Here is a 20781-nt window from a genome sequence, read left to right as displayed (position 1 = left end):
CTTAGCTATAAAAAAAAATTTGCTTTGGGTTAAAAACATTAAAAGCAAAGTCTTCCTCAAAGTATGAATTATTTTTATAGGTTTTTCAAAAGATTGATCTTTTCATTTTCTCGTCTTATGAGTATATATCCCATTAGATCTGCTTCTGTGTAGGAATTGCAATTTTAGCAAGCAATTAATCCATAAATGAGCTATTTCGGAGTTTTAGGTATTGGGCATCACCCTTCAAAGGCTCTGTGCTGGCCTTGGATTACACCTCCATGTTGCCACAGACCTCAAAGAAGCTCATTTTGCTGGCAATCATGTAATTGAAATTCCCGTGAATCACTTTGGAAAATCATGCTCAGGATAATCAGGCACAGGCAGAAAAAGGAGGTAGCATTTCTAATAACCGTGTCACTGCGAGACACAATGACCTTTACATCCTTCAGCACTGAACTTCTTGTTGCTTACTTTATTCCAAAGGAAAATATGCAGCCAAAGAGCCACTGAAATTACACTTATTTGATCCTGGACCTCTTGCCAGGGCTGCCAAGTTTCTGTGCAATAACAGGACCATGATTCCTCCCCCTGTAATTCTCATCTTTGACACAGACCAGAAACTTTGTGGCTTTGACACCATCAACCCCCCAAATTCATAATTTAAGATTTTGAATATTTTGCAACACATGCAAAGGCAAAATGAAATCTAATTTTATGCATTATGTTGCATTTTATGGACTCAGATGACAAAAACTCTTGCACTGTACTGAGTACAAGGGAAAATATTGTATAAGGATATTCTCTTATGAGCTGAAAGCATTTAAAAAACAAATGAATTCTTCCTTTTTAAACTTCTTGTGCACACAAATCTCAAATTTCCTGCTACACATTTGCAAGGCACAAATCATTCCTAGCACACCAGAAATGAGCTCGCTGTACCAAAACCATTTGCCTACAGTAAAAGCTAATGTAACTGTTTATATTGGCAAGGTATAAATAACTGTTTAAATATCTGCATATGTAACATGCTAACTTCAGAATGATTAAAAAAAAAAATCAAAGTCTTCAATTACTTTTTATGGTAATTTATTTGGCTGGAACAGGTTTGGGTGTTTGGACTATGTAAAGAACAAAGTAAAAGAACATTCAGACTGGAAACCAGAGTGAAATGAACACACAGAATAGAAAATAAAGTAGGAAGAAAAAAGGAACAAAGCACAAAATGTAACTGAGTATTTTTAGTCTTTAAAATGCTTTAAAAAAAATTAGCACAAGCAAGTAATTCTATTCCCTGCCAAATTCCAATGTTTACCTGACTGATTCAGGGCACTTTCAAAATAATTATTTAAGAAAAAATACTTTTAATTCAGAAAGCTGAAATTGCAGCCCCTACTTAATGAAGCTGCTGGGGGCCAAGCCCCTGCTGCCAGCACTTTACAGCTCAGGCAGCAGTGCCTGATGCACCAGGAATGAGACTTTCTACATTCCTGATTGAAGCTGGACAGACCTTGCTCTTCCAAGATCCTTACACTCAGCCTGGTGCAAATTTTAGTTCCTGTAGTGTTACCTGGCATTTTCTAATCCCAGCAAGTATTTAAAGTCACTTCCCCTGACAAAAAGTGAACAAACTAGTTTACACAGAGAAGGCAGACGCTTGTATCCCAGTGATGGGACAATGTGCTTAGCCTCAGAAGTAGTGTTACAGTCCATTGGGAAATTATAAAAAGGAATTGCCTCTGAATGTTCTCTGGAGCCTCAGCAGCACTGCCTGTACGCTGGCTGTAGCAGAAAGGAAATGCAGAAACATCAAAGTTATCCCCTGGCCCAAGGCAAGTGCTCCCCAGCAGCCAAAGATGGGGAGCTCAGAGGGAAGAGGAGCAGAATCAGTGGAGCGAAAGGCAGGAGCATCCTCCAAGGATGATCCCCCTCAGGATGACAACCGGGCATCAAGAGCAGCCCCAAACACCACAGTGGAACAGGCTGAGCTGCTCCACACTGACAGCAATGCAGGATTTGTCTCAGTGGGGTGCTTCTCTGGAACCTTCCCAAAGGGCTTAGAGGGTACGAGCACCATGGACACCCATCCTTTCCAGACTGCTTGCTCTACCACCCTGTTAACTGTTGGAAACATCAGCAATCCCATCACACCAGCAAAATCACCTCTCCTGGAGGGGCTGAGCTCTCTCTGCTTTCCCAAATGATGGAGTAAGGAGAAAACAGAGGTCAAAAGCTAAAGCCCAGGTCACAGTCACCGAGATGTTTTCCACAGGGAAAGGGGGCAAACAACAGCAAACTACCTGGATGGGATGAAGCACAGCAGCCCCAAGAGGCTACATGCCAATAAAAAGGATGGCAAAGGCTCCAGACAGAATAAATATGTTTTATAACCATGTTTTATACCAGTGTTCACCAACCACAGCAGCTTTGGCAAGGCAAACTGCAAGAAGAGGCTCAGTGAGAAGCGTGTTTTGTTTCAGGTCTGTACAAATAGTACCAGGAAAGTTAATACTCCTTCAAAACATTCATCTTGTTCTGTCAGAAACACTTCTTCTCACCAGCTAACACAAAAGCTGGCAATTCTGTATTGCTGCATCAAGCGTTTAACTTAATTTTAGGTAAACTAGCAGCAGTTTCATAACATTTGTTGACATTTGTCATTTTGTTGTGGTTCATTTCCTACAAGAACTTTAGAAGTTTTACACTACTTATAGGAACAACCCTGATACAGAGAGAAAAAGGGAGTACACATCATCTCAAAGCAGATTAAATTAATACCTGGCCAGTAACAAGTTCAAATATCTTGCTGAAAAATAGGTGTAAGCAGCTATTTTATGTAGCAGATTCCTTGTTCAACAGTAACTACAAACACCAAAATCATAAAGTGAAAACACAAGTTCACATTTTCCCCTCATGTCCAGCATTTTCTTCATCTGCCTTTAGCAGCTTCATGGCAGTGCACCTTCAATGTATGCACATTATTTATTGATATAGGATTTTTCCAAAGCTACTAAAGAGTGGTTTGGGATCCCAGCTTCTATTGAATTTCGATGAATCTACTCATAAAAGAATTAGGAGCTTTAGGAAATTTTATCTTTATTGTTTCATACCACAAGAGCAACATTGCATCCAATTATCTTACCCTTTGCTGGTAAAAGAACTACAACAGAGGTACCCAATTAACAATTTTAAAGCTTCTGAAACTAGTCTCCCATAATTAGCATCCAGAGAATGAAAGACACACTTTTAGCAAACAAAGTGATACTGAAGCTTTTAAACAAGGCACTTCTGCTTGCTGCATTTCTTTTGCTCCTCCAACTTCAGTTTAATCATGATTATAGAAGGTGACATTCCCTCAAAATCCCAGAGGAAGATAATTATCAGAACTAATTTCAACATGTTACAATGAGGCTACATCTACTCAAACTTCCAGAGACAGGCACCATTCAAATTTGATGATTTATTAATGGCAACTAAAGTTGTTTCAACTCAGGACCAGTCAGCCACAAATAAATTGTGTGGGCGGAAGGTATGCAAACAGTATTTGGGTAACATTTAGGAAAGCTCAAATACCAGAGCAACAACGTCAGGATCACAAACAAAGGGCAGCTGAGGACAATAGGAGAGACAAGAGTTGCAGTCTGGCTGTGCAGAGTGAAATGTTCTCAGGATTTTGTTGCTGCTAAAATAAATGAGTGTCAGGCACTTTCGGACTTGACAGTACCTTTTAGAGGTCCACCAGTAGATCTCATATTGCAGGGTTTTGTTCCCTCTCATAGGTTATTCATGACATTCAAGCAGTACTTGGGGTCTGATAGATGGTTCTAATGGGCAACTGTGCTGCTGCAAAGCTCTGCTGCCTGCAATCTGCCACAGATAGATATGAAAGGAGCTCGGGGAGCCTCGTGCCAGACCTCAAGTCTCTCTTTGCAGGGCACTATCAGGCAGTGTTACAGCACCTTCCTCCACTCCATGGCTGAGAGACAACGGATCAGCCTGTGCTGGAACTGCTGCACCCAGAGTTGCAATATCCAAACATAATCAGTGTGCACAATTTCAAAAAGAAGCTATAGAAAATAAGCAATTTCTCTCCCTGCTCCTTTGTTTCACCTCGCCCTGGCACAACACATTCTGACGGAGAGGTGTTGGTGAGCTGAGATTTGAAAACAACATGCAAGCCAGACGAGTTCTGAAGCTGCAAACACAAAAAAAAGCCTTAAGTACTAAATGGAAGGAGTAATTTGCCAATGCACGTTTTAGATCTCAGCTCTGTTAGGAGGAGGCTGAGGAGAAAAGCAAGAAATAGCACATCACACCAAATACTTGTCTGGTTTCAGAAACCGTGGTATTCCTTGGGCATGGATTACTTAGGATAAATATGTTATTCAGAGGTACAATTGTGGAATACAAAACACACAAGTACCCCAAAATAACAATGTTATAAACTGGATCTTTAAAATACAATCAATTAGTGAAGTTCTCTACTTATGCCACTATAGCAGTTGCTGAGTTAGGAAAATACTTGCAGCATTTTGCATTAATACTTGCATTAAGACCAATACTAGTGGCAAGAATGGTAAAAGAAGCAAAAAAAAATCCAATCAAAAACACCAAAAAGAAAACAACCAAAAAAACCTCAAAAAACCAAAAACCACCACTAAAACCACCCCCAGGAAAATGAGTATTACATTGATGTTTCTAAGTAATAATTGCCTGCAGCAGGGAGCAGTGAAGTCAGATGATACAACTGGTTGTCACTATATCTGTTTTTAAATTCTATGTTTTTTAACAGTGGATTTGAGTTTTGTAATTATCCCACCAAAACCACCTGTCAGGTGAGTCTGCAGGCAGCCATTTTATTTTTCCTTTTTACAGACAGGCCCTCTGAATGTTTGCATCAACCTCCAGACTCACAGATATCTGTAAAAGCCAAACTGTCTGGCCAGATTCTGGGCTGTCTGATAAAGTTCTATTGATTTCAAGTGAGCTTGCTGATTTAGCCTGCTGAAGAACCCAGCATCATCTGATTAGGTTGAGTAAATTGATTTTTGAATCCTGACTATTTGCAAAAGCCTTATGAACAACCAAGAGACCACCCAAGAAAGGGTAAAAATTACTTGGTCAAGAGTTTTATTAATACATATTATTTTTTTAAAAAATCAATTTTCTCACAACAACTCTGGAACAGAAAAGCAACAGAATTTGTTCACTAAATTACTCATTATGAGATACTGAGCCAGGTTCCTTATTACTGTAAAAACCAGCATCTTCAGAGAGCAGAAAGAACTACAGCTGCTAAGAAATGGGAGATAACGCAAGTGTAGGCGCTGTAGGAATTCACTTCTGGTTTTATAAAGCTGTTTGTGAGCCCATTTAGAGGAAGATGGGAAGCACAAGGGGAACAGACTGGTGCTGGAAGCTCTCTGCTGACTGAAAACAACACAGGCAGAGCCAGGACAGCTCTATCACACCCCCTGAAAGATCAAGGAAGCTGTGCCTGCACAGAGCCCTGCCCCAGCCTTTGCCAACACAGACACTGAATTCAACAGTAACTATGAATGCCACCCTTTCCTCCTTTCTGTCCCATCCTAGATCTCCTTACAAACACTAATAAAGGAAAAGGATTGTAGGATTTCAGGTGGGTTCCTGAGGCAATTACTTGATACAGGCATATCATGTGTGTTTGGACAGGAGAATAACTTTCAGGTTCTATTGCAAAACTTGGTTAAAATGCCAACAGGAAAGAGCTCACAAAGATATTAAGTTCCTGGATATTTTCTGCAAATATATGCTTGAGTGATGAGACTAATAAGACTTCTCATATTGTCACCATGGGAAAAGCTGCAGCTTGAGAATTTCTCTCCTTTTCTCCACTTTGAAATCCCCACAGGAGAGAAGTTAAGAACTTCCACTTGCAGGAAAAGCTTTGATCAATGCTTGCACATTATTAGAACCCAGAAAACCCTATTACTAGGCAGAAATCCACAGAAAATCAATCAAAATCCATTTGTTTACGGCTATAGGAACAACTAGCAATATTTGTCAGGCTACACCAAATAATTCATCATATGTAAGTCAAAAAAGAGCTGACAAATAGGGGCTGCATTCATCTATAAACAAACAAACACATGACTCAGTGCACAGAAACTGAATGTGCTGTGTCCCTGGCATTAGCACCAGGGATCAAATGTATTATAAGAGTATTTTTAATGTAATTTATAAGTTCCTACAGACACCACGGTGCAAAGTGCCAGCAGAAAAATTCAGGACCATCATACCCATCTTTATTGAGAAACAACTTACCTGACAAAGACAGAGTAGGAACACATATTTCAAAAATTTGACAGTAAATTATGCTGAAAAAAATACAGAACCATCCAGTCTGAAACAAAATCGTGAGCAATTATGTAACAAAGTTTCACCCAATGCCCCAGCACTGTCACTTGGCTCTCACTCAGTCCTGGGCTGAGTTGAACTGAGAGGGTGAGAGAGGGCAGCAGTCCTAAGGTGATTATTATCTCAGCCCACACAGTCAGCTGTTGCCGAGGCACCTCATTAACCAGCAGCTCGTCAGCAAAGGGCCATGGAAGCTGGAAAAGAATAAGGATTCAAACACCTTTCTTCTGTAAAACCAGAAAAGCCACAGTGCTGAGCTGCTGCCTCTGGCTTAGGACAGCCTAAGTAAAGCACCTGACAGAAACTGCTCACATTTGCAAAGGGAAAGGTGTTTCTGAGAGGACCACGCTGGTTGATGTCAGGATGTCTCTTTCCCACCCCTTCCCCCCCTTTCCTTCAAGCCATCAATAAACCCCAAACACCATGTTTTTCACATGGCATGACTTTAAATGGCACTGCTGAACACTGCTTACAAAGCAGCACAATAACCATGTAAAGTTCTCAAGAGGAAAATACCTGGGCATCCAGCAAGCTATTGGATTTGGAACCACATGGTGAATATCCCGAGGCCAGTTTAAAACTGTCTGTGTGACCATTTCTGCGCTCCTACCTTGATATTCATTAGTTGGAAAAACTTCTACCTGCGCATGTTAAACACTGCTTGAAAACACCTCAGAGAAGGCAGTAATCCATCAGCAGTGCAGTAACAAAACCCCAGCTGTACCCAATGCTTCCCACTGCAGGATGTTGTTGCTGAGAGCCCCAAAGTGTGTCGAAGGTGGTTAATCAGAGCACCCTCAACCACAGCCCCAGAGGCAAATTTCTGATCTGTTCCAGAGAACAAGCACCGGAGCAGGAAGGCTGCAATCAGCACCACAGTGTTTGCCCAGACAGAAATGGCTCCCAGACATCTTGAGCTTCTGTCCCTCACTTTAAAGATTAGACTCCTAAATACTGTCTGATATTTTCTTTTCTTTGAGCAGTAAACCCCATTTCCAGCCTTCCTGATTGTAAGTATTGCTTTGATACAAAATACATGGTTCTTCTCTTACATTAAGTGATTATCCTGGGATAAAATCAGGAAATTCCCTCATTTTCCTCAGAACACAGGAAACAAGGGAACATTCAGATTTAATAACACCTCATCAGTAGTCTACAAGGCTGATAAGAAAAGTGTCTGTAAGGTTGCTGCTCTGGTGTTCAGAAGCTCTTAGCCACATTAGAGAAACCCAAAAAAACCAACAAGGTTTTCACTATAATTAAATATGTTTTATTAAAGCTTTTCATCATCTTCCTTTCTTTGCTTCTTTCCCCCTCACAGCTCTCACATCTTCTTTCGTTTCTCCCTTTGATGTTTGTATGCTTTTCATATTTGTATTGAAAATATTTTGCACTCTTCTCTTCCACCCCACCTTGCCCTAAATGTATTTAGAGGAGCACATTTTCCTGTGCCTGACTTTGCCCTCTCAGCTCATCGACAGCTCGGTGAGAGCAGAGGGCACATGTGCTCCAGTGACAGTGCTCATTACAGAGTGGCACAAGAACAAACCACCTTCCATCTCTTCCCTTTCTTCTGTCTCTCACCTACACAGAGCATATAACCGGCTCTCCTCGACAGGAAGATTCATACAGGATTTATAAACAAAATGGAATCTGCCCTTTCAGTTGGGTAGTTAGTGTGACTGCAAATGTTACAGTTAAAAGGGAGATAAAATAAAAGAGTGGCTCCTCCTTTACTCACATGTGTCTAAGGACTCATCAGAATCATCGGGACAATCGGGCTCCCCATCACACAGCCAGTGCCAGGACACACAAGTGACGTGATCGTGGCACAGGAACTCCCCTACGTCACACAAGGGATGCTCGTCTGGAAATGAGAATGGGTTAGAATGAAATGGTTAAAGGTGAAGGGAAACAAAATGGCACAATGAAAATGAGAAGTGAAAATGAAATGATCCAGAAAGAAAAAATGAAAGCAAATGATAGGAACAATATGAAGCAATAATTTAATGGTATCTGATACCCTCACTTAGGGAATTCTAACATCCAGCTGAGGGTTCAGTGGGAGCTGCCCATCACCCTTCCAACCAGACAGGAACAACATCACCATGAACTGCTTTTATGGAATAAAATTTTAAGAAAATCTGGGTTTTTTTTTTTTTTGTAAATATTTCACCATAAAGTAAATTTGCTCACTAGATAGAAACCAACAAGCTTTTAATGTCATGTTACCAGCAGGGAGGTCCCCTACTCACCTCTCCTGCCACAGAAAATATTTTTAAATTGTTTCAAGTAATCACATTTTCAAGGATGTATTTTTGTAAGCAAAGTTCTACTTAAATAAACATACCTATTTTCAGCTACTTCCTTAGATGCGTTTTAATGACCAAATCCCACCTCAGTTTTATATTAAAATTATTTTAGAGTTCACATGACAAATTTGCAAACAAAGATTTTAAGTCAATACTGGGGCACCTTGAAAACAATGGCTTTTAAAAGAAGGCAAGTCTGGATGTTTGGCACCCCCACACTCTCTGCTGTGTTCAACCACCACAGGCCGATGTCCTTGAGATCTAGAGTTAATTAACTCAAGACTATTCCATCATTATTCAATGTAAAACTATTCTAATATTAATTAAAGCTCACAAAACCTCTGTGCAATATATTATATTCATTTTATCAATATATAAATTACACTAGTGTCTTCCACAAGGTTACATTGCAGATTGCTGGGAAAAGGTTTCCTCATTATTCTTACACTGGCACAAGAGAGAAGTAACTTCACTGGAGTCAATACTGTCACAAAGACATAAAACCAGGAATAAAGAAGGAGACAATTAACACCCAATCCACTTGGAGGTCTCTCCATTGGTTTAGTTCACTCTGAAAGCCATGGGATGTATTATTACTAAAGGAAACAACAACAAGAACACTTTACTAAAGTTATCATTAAATCATTTCCTCTGTGCAGGCCTCATTTCCGAGGTCAGGTTCCCAACTACTGATGACAATCAGTTTCAAGCAAGCCAAATTTGCAACTACTGTGTAGATATATTTCATATTTCTTAAACTAAGTATATCACAGCTTCTATAAGCCTGCAAGAACGAAAGGATTTTTGCTATACCTTAATTCCTTCCCCTCAACAGCAAAAATGAGCGACTGTATAATTAAGAGTGTAAGTTTACATGGAGTGGTTTTGCTTAAAGCTTTCAGGGAGATGATTAAAGGCCCTGCTTTGATAGCACATCTTGAAAAACCATCCTGGAAGTCAGAAAGAGGGAGAGAGTTTGGCAAGTTTTAGCATTTCAAAGCCGTACAGTAGTATGAGAAACACACAGAAGAACTCTGCAGTATTTGGGGTTAGAGTATTCTTGAAATCCATGATAAATTCCTGCTTGTACTACAGGATGAACTGTAATTTTTTGTGTATTGAACATCTGCTTGTAACAGACCTGAGAATGTTAAAACTGGCACTGCCAAACATGTCCACTTATTTATTCAACTCTGGAATGATTATTCCTCAGAGCAAAAAATAGTTGAAAAGTCTTCCATTAATTAAGATTAACAAAATCTTTTTTTTAATTTATTTATTTTTAGAGGTTTCTGAACTGACAGCTACGTGAAAAAATATTACTGAATAAATATAGAAATGCCAAGTTGTGAAAACACTTCTACAGTCAAGGTCACACACGTGTCTGGTTCTACATGAACCTCCCCAAATAGCTGCATGTACAATACGTATAGAATAGAAATCTGGTCTGACACCAAACCTGGCAGGGTGATTATCCCTTCCCTAGTGCAACAGCTTCTTTCAAATCTGCTGATGGTCACACGTCTACACAAAAAAATCTTGCACTTGTTTCTCTTTTGGGCAAAGATTATGAAAATAGCCTAAGTAACTGGATATAAAGAAGTTCTAAAAAGCAATTTCATACATAGCTCAGAGTTGAGCATGTGTACCTGAAAAAAGGCTCGTTTACTACCTTTTTTTTTTTTAATAGAAATAATTTAGCTATTTCCCTACTATTAAATTCTTGGTTTGAGTTTTATGCAACAATACAGAAATTATGGAGATCTAAGCTTTTTATATTCTCTATCTCAAGAAAAACCTAGAAGAGTGAAAAAAACCACTAACTTATAAAATACTTTGAAAAATAGATTTTGTCTAGAATAAAGCAGTTTAATATTACCTCAGGGTTTTATTGGCTCTGAAAGTGCTTCCTCAAATGTTTTTATTTTGCATAACTATAGAATTATTTTTATTTTCAGCTGTTATCTTTACGGAATGAATTGGACCAGTTAATCACAAACATGCACTAATTAGGGAGCTTTAAAAAAATGAAACAAAAACCACAACAACCCTCTTGTTAAAAAATAGTCATCTCTGATGGCCCAGGAGTGAGTACAACAGTTCTTCGCAGTGACACCTTTTTCCTTCTGTACTATGTGAGCTGCGCAGGAAAGCTCCCAGCAGATGGGAAAATTCACATTTTTAACATCCTGGTTCTTTGAGATACAGAGCAGATGGTGAGAAATCATCCCTCTATGGGTAAATGAAAGCTTTGCCTCCCTAAGGATACTACTCCTATACTCCTATCCTGTGCTGCAAACACCTGGCAGTGCCTCTTAGTAGGAAATTTAAAAAAAAAAGAAAAAGAAAAGCTGATGCCTTTGTTTTAAAGTCAACGTTCCTACAGCCAAAAACACGTTGATTTTTTTTTTTTTTAAAGATAAGTGTATTTTAAAGAGGACAAAGCGCAAAACCTCCATTAGGAAAGCAACTACAATTATAATGTAGGAAATTACACTGAACTTGGAAGACCAAAATTCCATTATGATGACAAAAGGGGGAAAAAAAGGGCAAACAAACCAAGCAACACACAAGGCAGTGACTGATGTCTGCCTGTACCAGGAATGCTCCTGGATTAAAAAGGCATTTGCCTCTGTAAACTTGCATTCAGCTCCTAAAGAAGGAGGGATAAAATCACTGCCTGTGATCACAGGGACTGTTAGGGGTCAAAGGGATCTGCATCCTTCCTATTTGAGAGAATGCAATGAAGAAAAGCAAGTCAACAGGGCTCTTGGAAAGAACTATATGGGAGATAACATTTAAATAATTGAGTGCTCTCTGTCACCAGACTGGAAACATTCGCTGTGACTCTAATTAAGAACTGCCTTGGTCAAGGAACCAGGTGCCCAGAGAAGCTGCTGAATCCCAGAACTGTGCTTCCCACTTGCAGCAGTCCCCTGCTTGGGCTCTCTGTGGATCTGCCAGGCTCCTGCTGTGGTCTTGGTAATCCCCCAGCCGCTTGGATGGGAGTTGCTTGGTGCTCTTTCTTCCGAGCACTTCCATCTCCATCTGCCAAGAGCACCTGAGACAGCCCAAAAAAACACAAACCTCCCATATGGCAAAACTCTTCAAAGTGAGCAAAACTCAGCCTGATAAAGTCTTGATCCGTTAGAGCAGGGAGTCTGCTCATTAGGCTTTCACTAAATATTCAGAGAAACCACATGTGCACACTAACCCAAAAAGCACATTCCAACAGGAGCTTTTGAAGGATATGATACAGCACGATGGGATTGAATGTTGAAGGATAAAAGATCATCACAACATACTTTTTAAAAGCTTTTATAGCAATAGCTTAAGATCAGTGTGAAGTAAGAATGTCTCATGAATTGATTTCATTTAATTTTACACTTAAAAAAAAATATTTTCACCATGTTTCAAGTGTTGAAATTTTAAATTCCCTCTCCATTTTCAAGGAAGAGGGCAAGAAAAGGTGCACATAGACTAGGGGGGTGTGTGTGTGAACATGCTTTCTTTTTCCACTTGAGAATGGCAAGATCTAGGAATGAACCATGAACTCTATGAATAAAAACCATAAAATTATAGAAGTTCTCAGCTGGTTTGTCCCCAGCTGCATACCCAGATAAAACTCATAGGAGAGAAGGGAACTGCCTGCCAAAATAGTTGGGATTTTTTGGGGATTTTTTTTTTTTTCAGAAGCAAAAGAGCAGGAAGACTAAGAAAGAGCAGAAAGGCCAAAAGGAGTGATTAGAGAACTGCAATCCAGCTGTAGATTTCCATGCAGATCCACTGGTGACTGCATCACCTGTCTGCACAACCAGGAACTTCTGCCAATGATAACAAACCTCTTCTGCCATGTTCCAGGGATATTATGCAACCAAGACCTTGCACTTTTAAGTTCTTAATTAGCTTTGCTTTGATTTTAATTAAGTTATCTTCATTACAAGAGCTTAAGAACTCAGAACTATTTTTCCCCCCTCTCAAAAGCATGTTTTCCATTTGGGATTTTCTTTGATCTCTCACTGAAACATGGGAGGGTTTCCAGATTAATTTCAGCAAAATTTACTCCGAAGCTGAAAAGTGGATTCCGGTAGTAATTTATGACAGAATTCATCATACGCTAAAACCTAAATTACTGTAACTGAAAGGGAGATGTGAAGAAAGAGCATGCACAGCACTTCCTATTTATGACTTTCAGACTTTCAAATAATACTTTTCAAACCTTTTCTACCTTTTGAGTTAAATCTACATTTTTAGAGCCCAACATACAGCAAAACATTTACATTTTGGCCGCACTAAACTACAGACAAAATCCTCGGAATGTGTCTTGCAAAACAGTAAACAAACTTTTATATTCAGGGTATAAAAATATGATTATGAAACCATTTCCTTCTGTCCTGCCTGGTTCAGTATAATGCTGTGTTCAAAGTAATGAAATTTTATTTACAGAACCCAAAAATCTCTCCCAAGATCTACCAAACCCTGATTTGTGCTTCCAAAATGCAAAGGGGCTTAGAGAGCTGTGGGTATTTTCACATGTAGCATTCTAAACAGGAATATGAATGTTTTATGTGTATGTTTTATGTGTATTTATTCAACTCTTGGCATATTAGTTCTCACTTATTCAGCATTTTCTAATCAGCTAATTGCTTTATCCATAGGCAAGGCACACGCACAGGTACCCGTCAGTAAAAGCACCATATGCTCAGTTTAAGCCACATATGGTTAAATTTCATGTGTAAACTTTCCTCAGTCTGCACATCTTCCCCTCAGCAAGGCCATAGGCATCTTCTTTGGAGTCTGGTCAGTCTTTGGAGTGACATCAGCCATCCTAGATCTCAGCCCATAATATTCATGCTCAAATTCCTTATTTACATCACACAGTTACAAGAATTCCTCATATTTTTTTGGATTTGCTCTGTGTTATTATAATTTATGAATCAGAAAAAGCAAATATCGATAGAGGTCAGTACTAACAAGAAGATGAGAAACATTCATTGTTTCATGCAAATCCTGGAGTATATTTGGATGTGGGCAGGTGATAAGTTTAGGGGCTGTTTTGTACCTTCCTCTTTTTTGCTCTCCCTTTGTTAAAAACATACTTCCATTACGGGGGGGTGATGCCAAGTCCCCTCCTGGATTTGAACAAGAGAAGGTTATTCAGACTCAACTTGGCACAATCTATGGACAGAGAAATTTAAGAAGTACTCAGATAATGAGAAACACCCAAATATTCCTCAGCCAATTTTTATCTAATCAACAAAGGGTCACAGAATAACACCTATCTCAGCAAACTACAAAATGACACGATAGTTATGTTCCCTAATGGCTCAAAAATACCACAGAACAGCCAGGTGCCTTCTCTAACACAATAGAGAGACCCTAATAGAAACACATTACCTGCAATCCTGCCATCTGCCAATCCTGCTCCAAGCAGCCCTACACAGAAGGGAGGCTAAAGGCCCAGCAAACTCCCTCTGAGCCAACCATTTCTTCACAATTATCCCTCACTTCCTTAAAAACTGAAGCAAACATGCAAACAACATTCCCCAGGGTAAAGTGGTCCTTCTTTCCAAACAGCCTGAAGTGGACTGAATGTAAATGTCAGGGTGGAGGGTCAAAGTGACCATCACTTATCCCTCAGTGTGTGAAGGGTGACAAGCCCAGAGTCAACAAGGTGCCCTTTCAGCTGCTGACAGCCAGTGCCAGGGGGAACATGAGCAAAAACATTCTCACTTGTGGAAAGCCTTCAAAGGCTTCCACTGAAACAACCCTTTCCCACGTCAAAGAACAAAATGCCTTTGAAAAAACCATTTGTATGGAATGTGAAAACCTCTCAGCTTCTCCACTACCTTAGCCTGTATTATAATAGTGTGTTCATAATATTAGAATTTCATTTCCTCCTTGACAGGAGGAGATGGTTGCAACAGAAGAAAAAGTTAACACATTTACAGAAATAAAATAAAAGTTTTTATAAGGAACTGCAAGCATCTTGGAAAGACCCTTCACAGGGGCTCATATATAAGGACATTTCCTAGTCCAAGGAGATACACCTGGATAAGCAACACAAAGTTTCACATGCAAAAGAAATTCTAGGAGCGATGACTTGAGTAATACATTTCTTGTACACAGACACATTTGCTGCTTCATCAGGAAGCTCAATGGAGAAAAGACTCAGGCTTTCAGCTGCTCCCAGGATCAAATCTCCAAAAGGTCTGACAGGCAAGCTCCTGAAGAGCAGAAGAAACGAGCAGACGGATGGGGACTGAGAACAAGTCACCCGGCGCCGATTTCAAACCCGGTTCGCCGCAGTGCACCACTCACTGTGCCTCCAAGCAGGACTTCAAATGAATCTTTTTCATCTCCTATCTGTGCTAGCTCTTGGAACTTAAGAGATTTCCAAGTTATGCTTTTTCCTTCGCTATGTTGTAAAGCTTCCAAATTCAATTATAATGTTTTCATGGCAAAATTGCTTCTTTTTCTAAAAGTGGGATGGAAATCCTGACTTGAGACAAATTATTTAAATAAATGCCACACAAAATATTTTCTCTTTTGAAAGCTGAAACATTCATTACATAGCTTATTACAATACCTTTGATAAGCCCTTTGCTGAGCAGATGTTTTATCATCGTGAGTTTTCACATACAAACACTTTTAGTAAATACTGAAAGATAATTAATTTAGATAAATTTCATCTATCAAAGGGTAATCAATGATGTCATTGTTTTAATTTAGTCATTTTCATATCTTGTAAAACATAATAAAGCCATTCCATCTGAATATTTCAAACTCTAATAGAATGACATCTGTACACATAAGGAAGGAAAAGCATATAAACTATTGTGATATTTTAAGATGCTGCAAACATTATGGGACTAAAAAGAAAAAAATATGCTCCTCTTATCATCACTTTGAATAAAAGTAAAGTGTTCCATTTTCTTTTAAAGTGCAGATAACTTTATGAAGGAAGGATATAGATAGGTAAGATCTAGGTAACTCAGGTGAATGCATAATGGGAAAACAAAGTTATACGGAGAAAACAGAAAAAATAAGTTATCATAAAGGATTAAAAAATCCAAAGCATTATGGAAGGAACTATAAAATATCTGGACTGATTTGAACCGTCTTCTTTACTTTCTGTTTTAATTCTCCAGAGGAGAATGTTGAGGCCATGTTATCACTGGTGCTTGATTTGCTTGTTGTTGTTTTAGGACTCAAGCACAAATTTTATTCCTTTTGCCAAAAATCTCATCTTGAATAGGATAACAAAAAGGTTAATCCTGAAGTCATAGAGACTTCTATCAACTAAATGGTTTGTTCTCATGAAGTTACACAGCCCAGCTCCTTCACAGGTTGTCAATGCAGTCCTTGAATTCAGCAGTGGAATTCCTGCCCTGCCTGGCTCACTATTCCAGCAGAGCCCGCATGTGCCCTGGCGGGCTCCGAGCTGTCACTACAGGGATCTGCAGGGATCAGATCCCATTTTCCCAGCTCCCACTCCAGCGCAGCAGCGCGGGGCCATCCATTTTCCCTGCCCACTCCTGTCTCGCTCCATCGCCAGCCATTTCCCGCTGGCTGCTCTGCTAACCACCAGCAGTGTCACCCAGACAGGGGCCGAGCTTGACGGGTGGCAGCACTGGATTCATCCCACAGCGATCAACGAAGTGGGCTGGGGCAGGCGCGGGGAGGAGCCTGCAACTTGCAGGCATAAAATACAAAATTTTGTGGAAGATGGCAAGGTTGGAGAAGTGAGAACCAAACCCTTGGAGAAAACCTTCTCAGAAGACAATAAACATATTTTTGCAGCTAGGAAGGAAGGAAGCCCTGTCCTACCCTGCTCTCACAGCCACGAGAGCCAAGCCTGCTGTCACTAAGCATTTCTCAGAATGCTCCCACTTAAAATGACATAAAATAGTGATGAGCAGGTTTCAATAGCAGATGGGAGCCTATTACATAATTCAATTTTAATGACCAGAGAAATCTTAAATATGACGGGTTTGTTTTGTGCAACAAGAGACCTACATTAAATGAAACAGCCAAGTCTGCTTCCGTAAGCAACTGCATATGTTTAATACACATTTGTCTTACATTGGGATAATTAATCTACAGGGAAATGGGGTTAAATACTAAGATAACTTTAAACTATACTCAATTATTGAAAGGATGAGAGAACTAGGGGAAAACCAAGCTAAGACACCTTTCTAAACAGTGTCTACATAAAGAGATAAAGGGAAAATCTCATTACCAGGGCTAACTATTTTATTCAAGTTGGATATCACCAAACATTAAAAATATAGTAGTAATATTAGAAACTTCCAACTAAAATAATCTATTTTTCATGTAAACCTTTATAAAATGGACTCTAATCCTACAAATGGCTCCACATTTATGCTAGGCCCTACTGAAATGCTATCCATTATTTTAAATAACAACAATCAACAGTTCTAAGTTAAATTGTAAGAATTAACTAAAAGGCACACCAAAGTGTCACCTAATATAGGTTTAATTGTAATTTAACAGTTGGGAAAGTAGTTACAATTGTGATCTTCTGCAGTTAAGGTCTGACTTTTTTGATAGCATGATCCAAGACCGATAATTTAAGGTGTAATTTGGAAACGCACACATTGAATAATAATTTTCACGCCACTAGAGAGCAATGAATTGTGATATTAGCTGCTGCTGTCAGTAGGTCTTCAATGAGATTTTCTGAACAGGCAAACATGTTATTCACAGGCAGCAAGGCACAATATTTAGCAAAAGGTTGCTGCTGAACAATTTAAAATGGTATTTCCGAGGGCAGCTTGCATTCTGCCCAAAAAGTCCACGTTACAAAGAAGGACCCCATCCCTAAAAGATGGGTTTGATATCAGCCCAGTGTCACCCAGCTACCCACAAACAAGTTTTGAAACCCCCTCTGCTTGGATTTATTTCTCCATCCCCAGGACGGCGGGAATGGCGCTGGGTGAGTTGTGTGAGCTGTGAGTGACCACACGCAGGATTAATGAGTGCACCCGCCCATTGGCTCCTTGGAAACAAGAGGGAAAAGGTCATAGCCTTGACACTAAGGAGAAGAGTTGGATTGATAAAAGGATGGGAAGACTATTACAGGCTTCAAGTTTGGACTGATAACAAAACCCTTTATTTTCAAAGGGAGCCAAGAGTCACCCTTCTGTGACAAGATCTTTATTTCAGGAACAAGCTCTTGTCTTAGGTTGTATTCTACAGTCACCCCTGGTTCATCATGGAAGGAAAACCAAGTATTATCACTCAGAATTATTTAATGTTATTAAAAAACTCATAAAAATTTATTTATTGACTGTTTTGAAACATTAACATATTTTTAAAAGCAATTATATATAAATTAAGCACTGAATTATTCAAAGGCAAACGAAATCTAAGGACACATGAGTTTAGATAATTATTCCTTTGATTTATTAAGGTGACATTCTATTATAATTCATAAGCATTGACTACTATTTAAAAAAAATACCGTAAAAAGACAGCTATAAAAAAAAAGGGGTAAATAAAGACAACTTTGGATAAAACGTTATCAAGCAACTTGGTCGGAATAATTTTAAAAGTTTCGTGCCAAGACATTTGGACACTTGACAAAAACCAAAAGAGCCCCACATGTCCTTACGGAGGAAACATTTAATTCAAAGGCAGCATTCCTGTGGGAAGTCGTTCCTCAGCTATTGCTTTTTCAAATCCCTGCCGTCCCTGAGGCTATTTGTGTCACACAGGATGATCAAGAGAAACAGGCAATTATAAAACTAAAGACAGCATCAGGAAAAGAATCTATAGGATGGTATACAAGATTGCACGCACACACACACACACACAAAATGTTTTAGTTGCACAAAAACCAAGAAAGAAATAATTTAATTTTTAACACAACTGCTTTCTTCAATCTGTCCCGGAGCCTGGGGACTGAAGGGTGGCCAAGACAATCCTAACTTTTAAGAAATTCCACCCGAGTCATGGAAATGAGGCTCATAAGCCTGATGTGCTGAACAAGGAGTTAGTGGACACCTGAACAAATATGACATAATCAGGTTTCATAGGAGAAGGTCTCACCACAGAACAGGCTGGAGGAAATCCATCACAAATATAGACTCGGGTTCCTCTTTGTCCCCTCTCCATCCAAAAATCTTTAAGTTATTTTTTGAGACTTCCTATATGTGAGGAAAAGTTAATTACAACTCATATGATGGCTGAAGAGGAGGCAGGAGAGGAAACAGAAAACTTCATACTCAGGAAAAATTGGCCATCTTTAAATAGAAACCAAAAGGCATCAGACAGGTGGTAAACTCAGGATCAAACCTGCAGATGTCATCATTTTAGCAGGTCAAAAGGATGATGGGATGTTTAACCTTTGTTAGCAATAGCAGATCTCACTTCATTAGCAAGGGTGCTGAGGATTTTATTACCAGCTTTTCGAGCTGCTGACATTGTGCAAAGAAAATTATGCCCTGGTTTTACCACACAAAAAGAGAACAAAGGCTCTCTTTGCACTGAGCTGCTTTGCCTCTAAATGCTGATTCCAGCTCACCCTTAAGTGATTTCATGCATATCAAAGGTGAGCCAATGCTTTATACTGTAAAATAGGTAAAGTCTTGTCAACTGCCACTTCCATGACAGCGGTGCCAGTCGTTCCCAGCTACACCCAGGTGATGCAAAAACATATGCTCAGACTATGTCTGCTGTGATTATTAAACAAACAGAGTGCTTTGTAGACTAAACCATAATTAGGTACAATGTCAGTATTGTAAAAAGCACAGTAATTATGGCCCTGCTTGTTCTACTAATTTCCTTTGCACTAAGAATGTAAATTCTCACAGGCTAACGTGAAAGTAGTACTTTTCAGTTCAGAAATCTCTCTTCTGATGGGGAAAAAACACTTCTGTAAAGCTAATGAAGCCAGCAGACTCTTCTGTATATATACATATATATTTTTTAACTTAAACACTTCATGGGACTTTGGATTAGGCAACAAATAGAGATCTATTATACCCCTATGCAATATGGACCACTTAATAGAGTAAGTGACATTCATCTTTCTACCATCTCCTCTCCTAAGAGCAGAGTAACAGCAGCCGCCTACACAGAAAAAACAATATTAGAAAGCATGTATTTTTAGAAACTTTAATTATATTCTAGCAGCAGGACAGAAAGAAACGCAGAACCATACAAGCAGGCAATTCTCCCCCAAAGACAGACACAGCTTTGGAGCTCTGCAGCAGAATGATTTCACTTGTGAGTGGGCTTAAGTCAGAGAATTATTGAGGGGACTGCTCCGTTGGTGCTGCGCTGGTTGCTCCTTGCAGCTGCTGCACAGCATCTCAGTAGCTGAGCTAAATCACTGAAGCAGACACAATCCTTAACAATTCCTGCAGAACGTACGTACACACACTCCAGAAAGAGATGGGTTGGCCTGATCTATGACCACAGTAATAACAATACTTCTTAGGTGGTTTTTTTAGTGGCTTCCCATTTCTAGAGTTTCCCCCAGATGGGAATTTGTTAAGAACAGTTCTCTGTACTTTAGAGCACAGGCAAAAGCAGTTTTACCTCTCAAATCCACTGTTGTTGACAAGCTGTGGACCTGAATGCCAGCCTAGGTCGTTCAATATTTTTAATATTTTTTTTAAAAGCATCCGAAGTAACTGATATTGCAGCCATGTAATGGTCAAAATAACCAAGGGAGATCCAGAGAACTGGGGTTCTGGACTAACACAGCTGATGAACCCAAGTAACTTCTTTGAATACACTAAAGTAGCAGCTTTTCTGGGCAGTAAGCTGAGGGAAGATACAGGACAAAACATTCAAATCACTACTACTGCTGATTACACGTAATCAGACTTTCATCATACCTACTGCTTTTCCTGTGTGCAGGGCATGAAAGATCATTTAGATTGCATTTAAGATGCAAGTGAAGATCCCATTCATAAAGAACACATTTTCCTGCTGCAAAGTCCCTGCCTCTCACTGAGCAGCACAAATAACTGCACGATTTGATAGAAGCTGAGCTTAGGCAATATTTACATCACAAAGGTAGATGTTTAGTTTGCTGGTTTAGTGCCATATTAGTTTGGGG

At 39.4% G+C, this 20781-nt stretch overlaps 1 protein-coding gene across 1 annotated transcript in view; it reads right to left on the bottom strand.

The window, feature by feature from the left end:
- LRP1B (LDL receptor related protein 1B) overlaps positions 1-15313 on the bottom strand; it is a 483986-nt gene extending 468673 nt beyond the window's left edge. Inside the window, exons 1-2 of the mRNA XM_017740107.1 lie at positions 15277-15313; positions 8117-8242 (exon numbers count right to left, since the gene is read on the bottom strand). Coding sequence (XP_017595596.1) covers positions 8117-8242; positions 15277-15313 — 163 coding nt within the window. The remainder of the gene's footprint in view (positions 1-8116; positions 8243-15276) is intronic.
- Positions 15314-20781: the final 5468 nt, after the last annotated feature.

The sequence above is a fragment of the Corvus brachyrhynchos genome, unplaced genomic scaffold (assembly GCF_000691975.1).
Source record: "Corvus brachyrhynchos isolate BGI_N302 unplaced genomic scaffold, ASM69197v1 scaffold126, whole genome shotgun sequence".
In the NCBI taxonomy this organism is placed as follows: domain Eukaryota; kingdom Metazoa; phylum Chordata; class Aves; order Passeriformes; family Corvidae; genus Corvus; species Corvus brachyrhynchos.
Note: the sequence above shows the minus strand (reverse complement) of the source record. Positions and strands in the feature narration are given on the sequence as shown.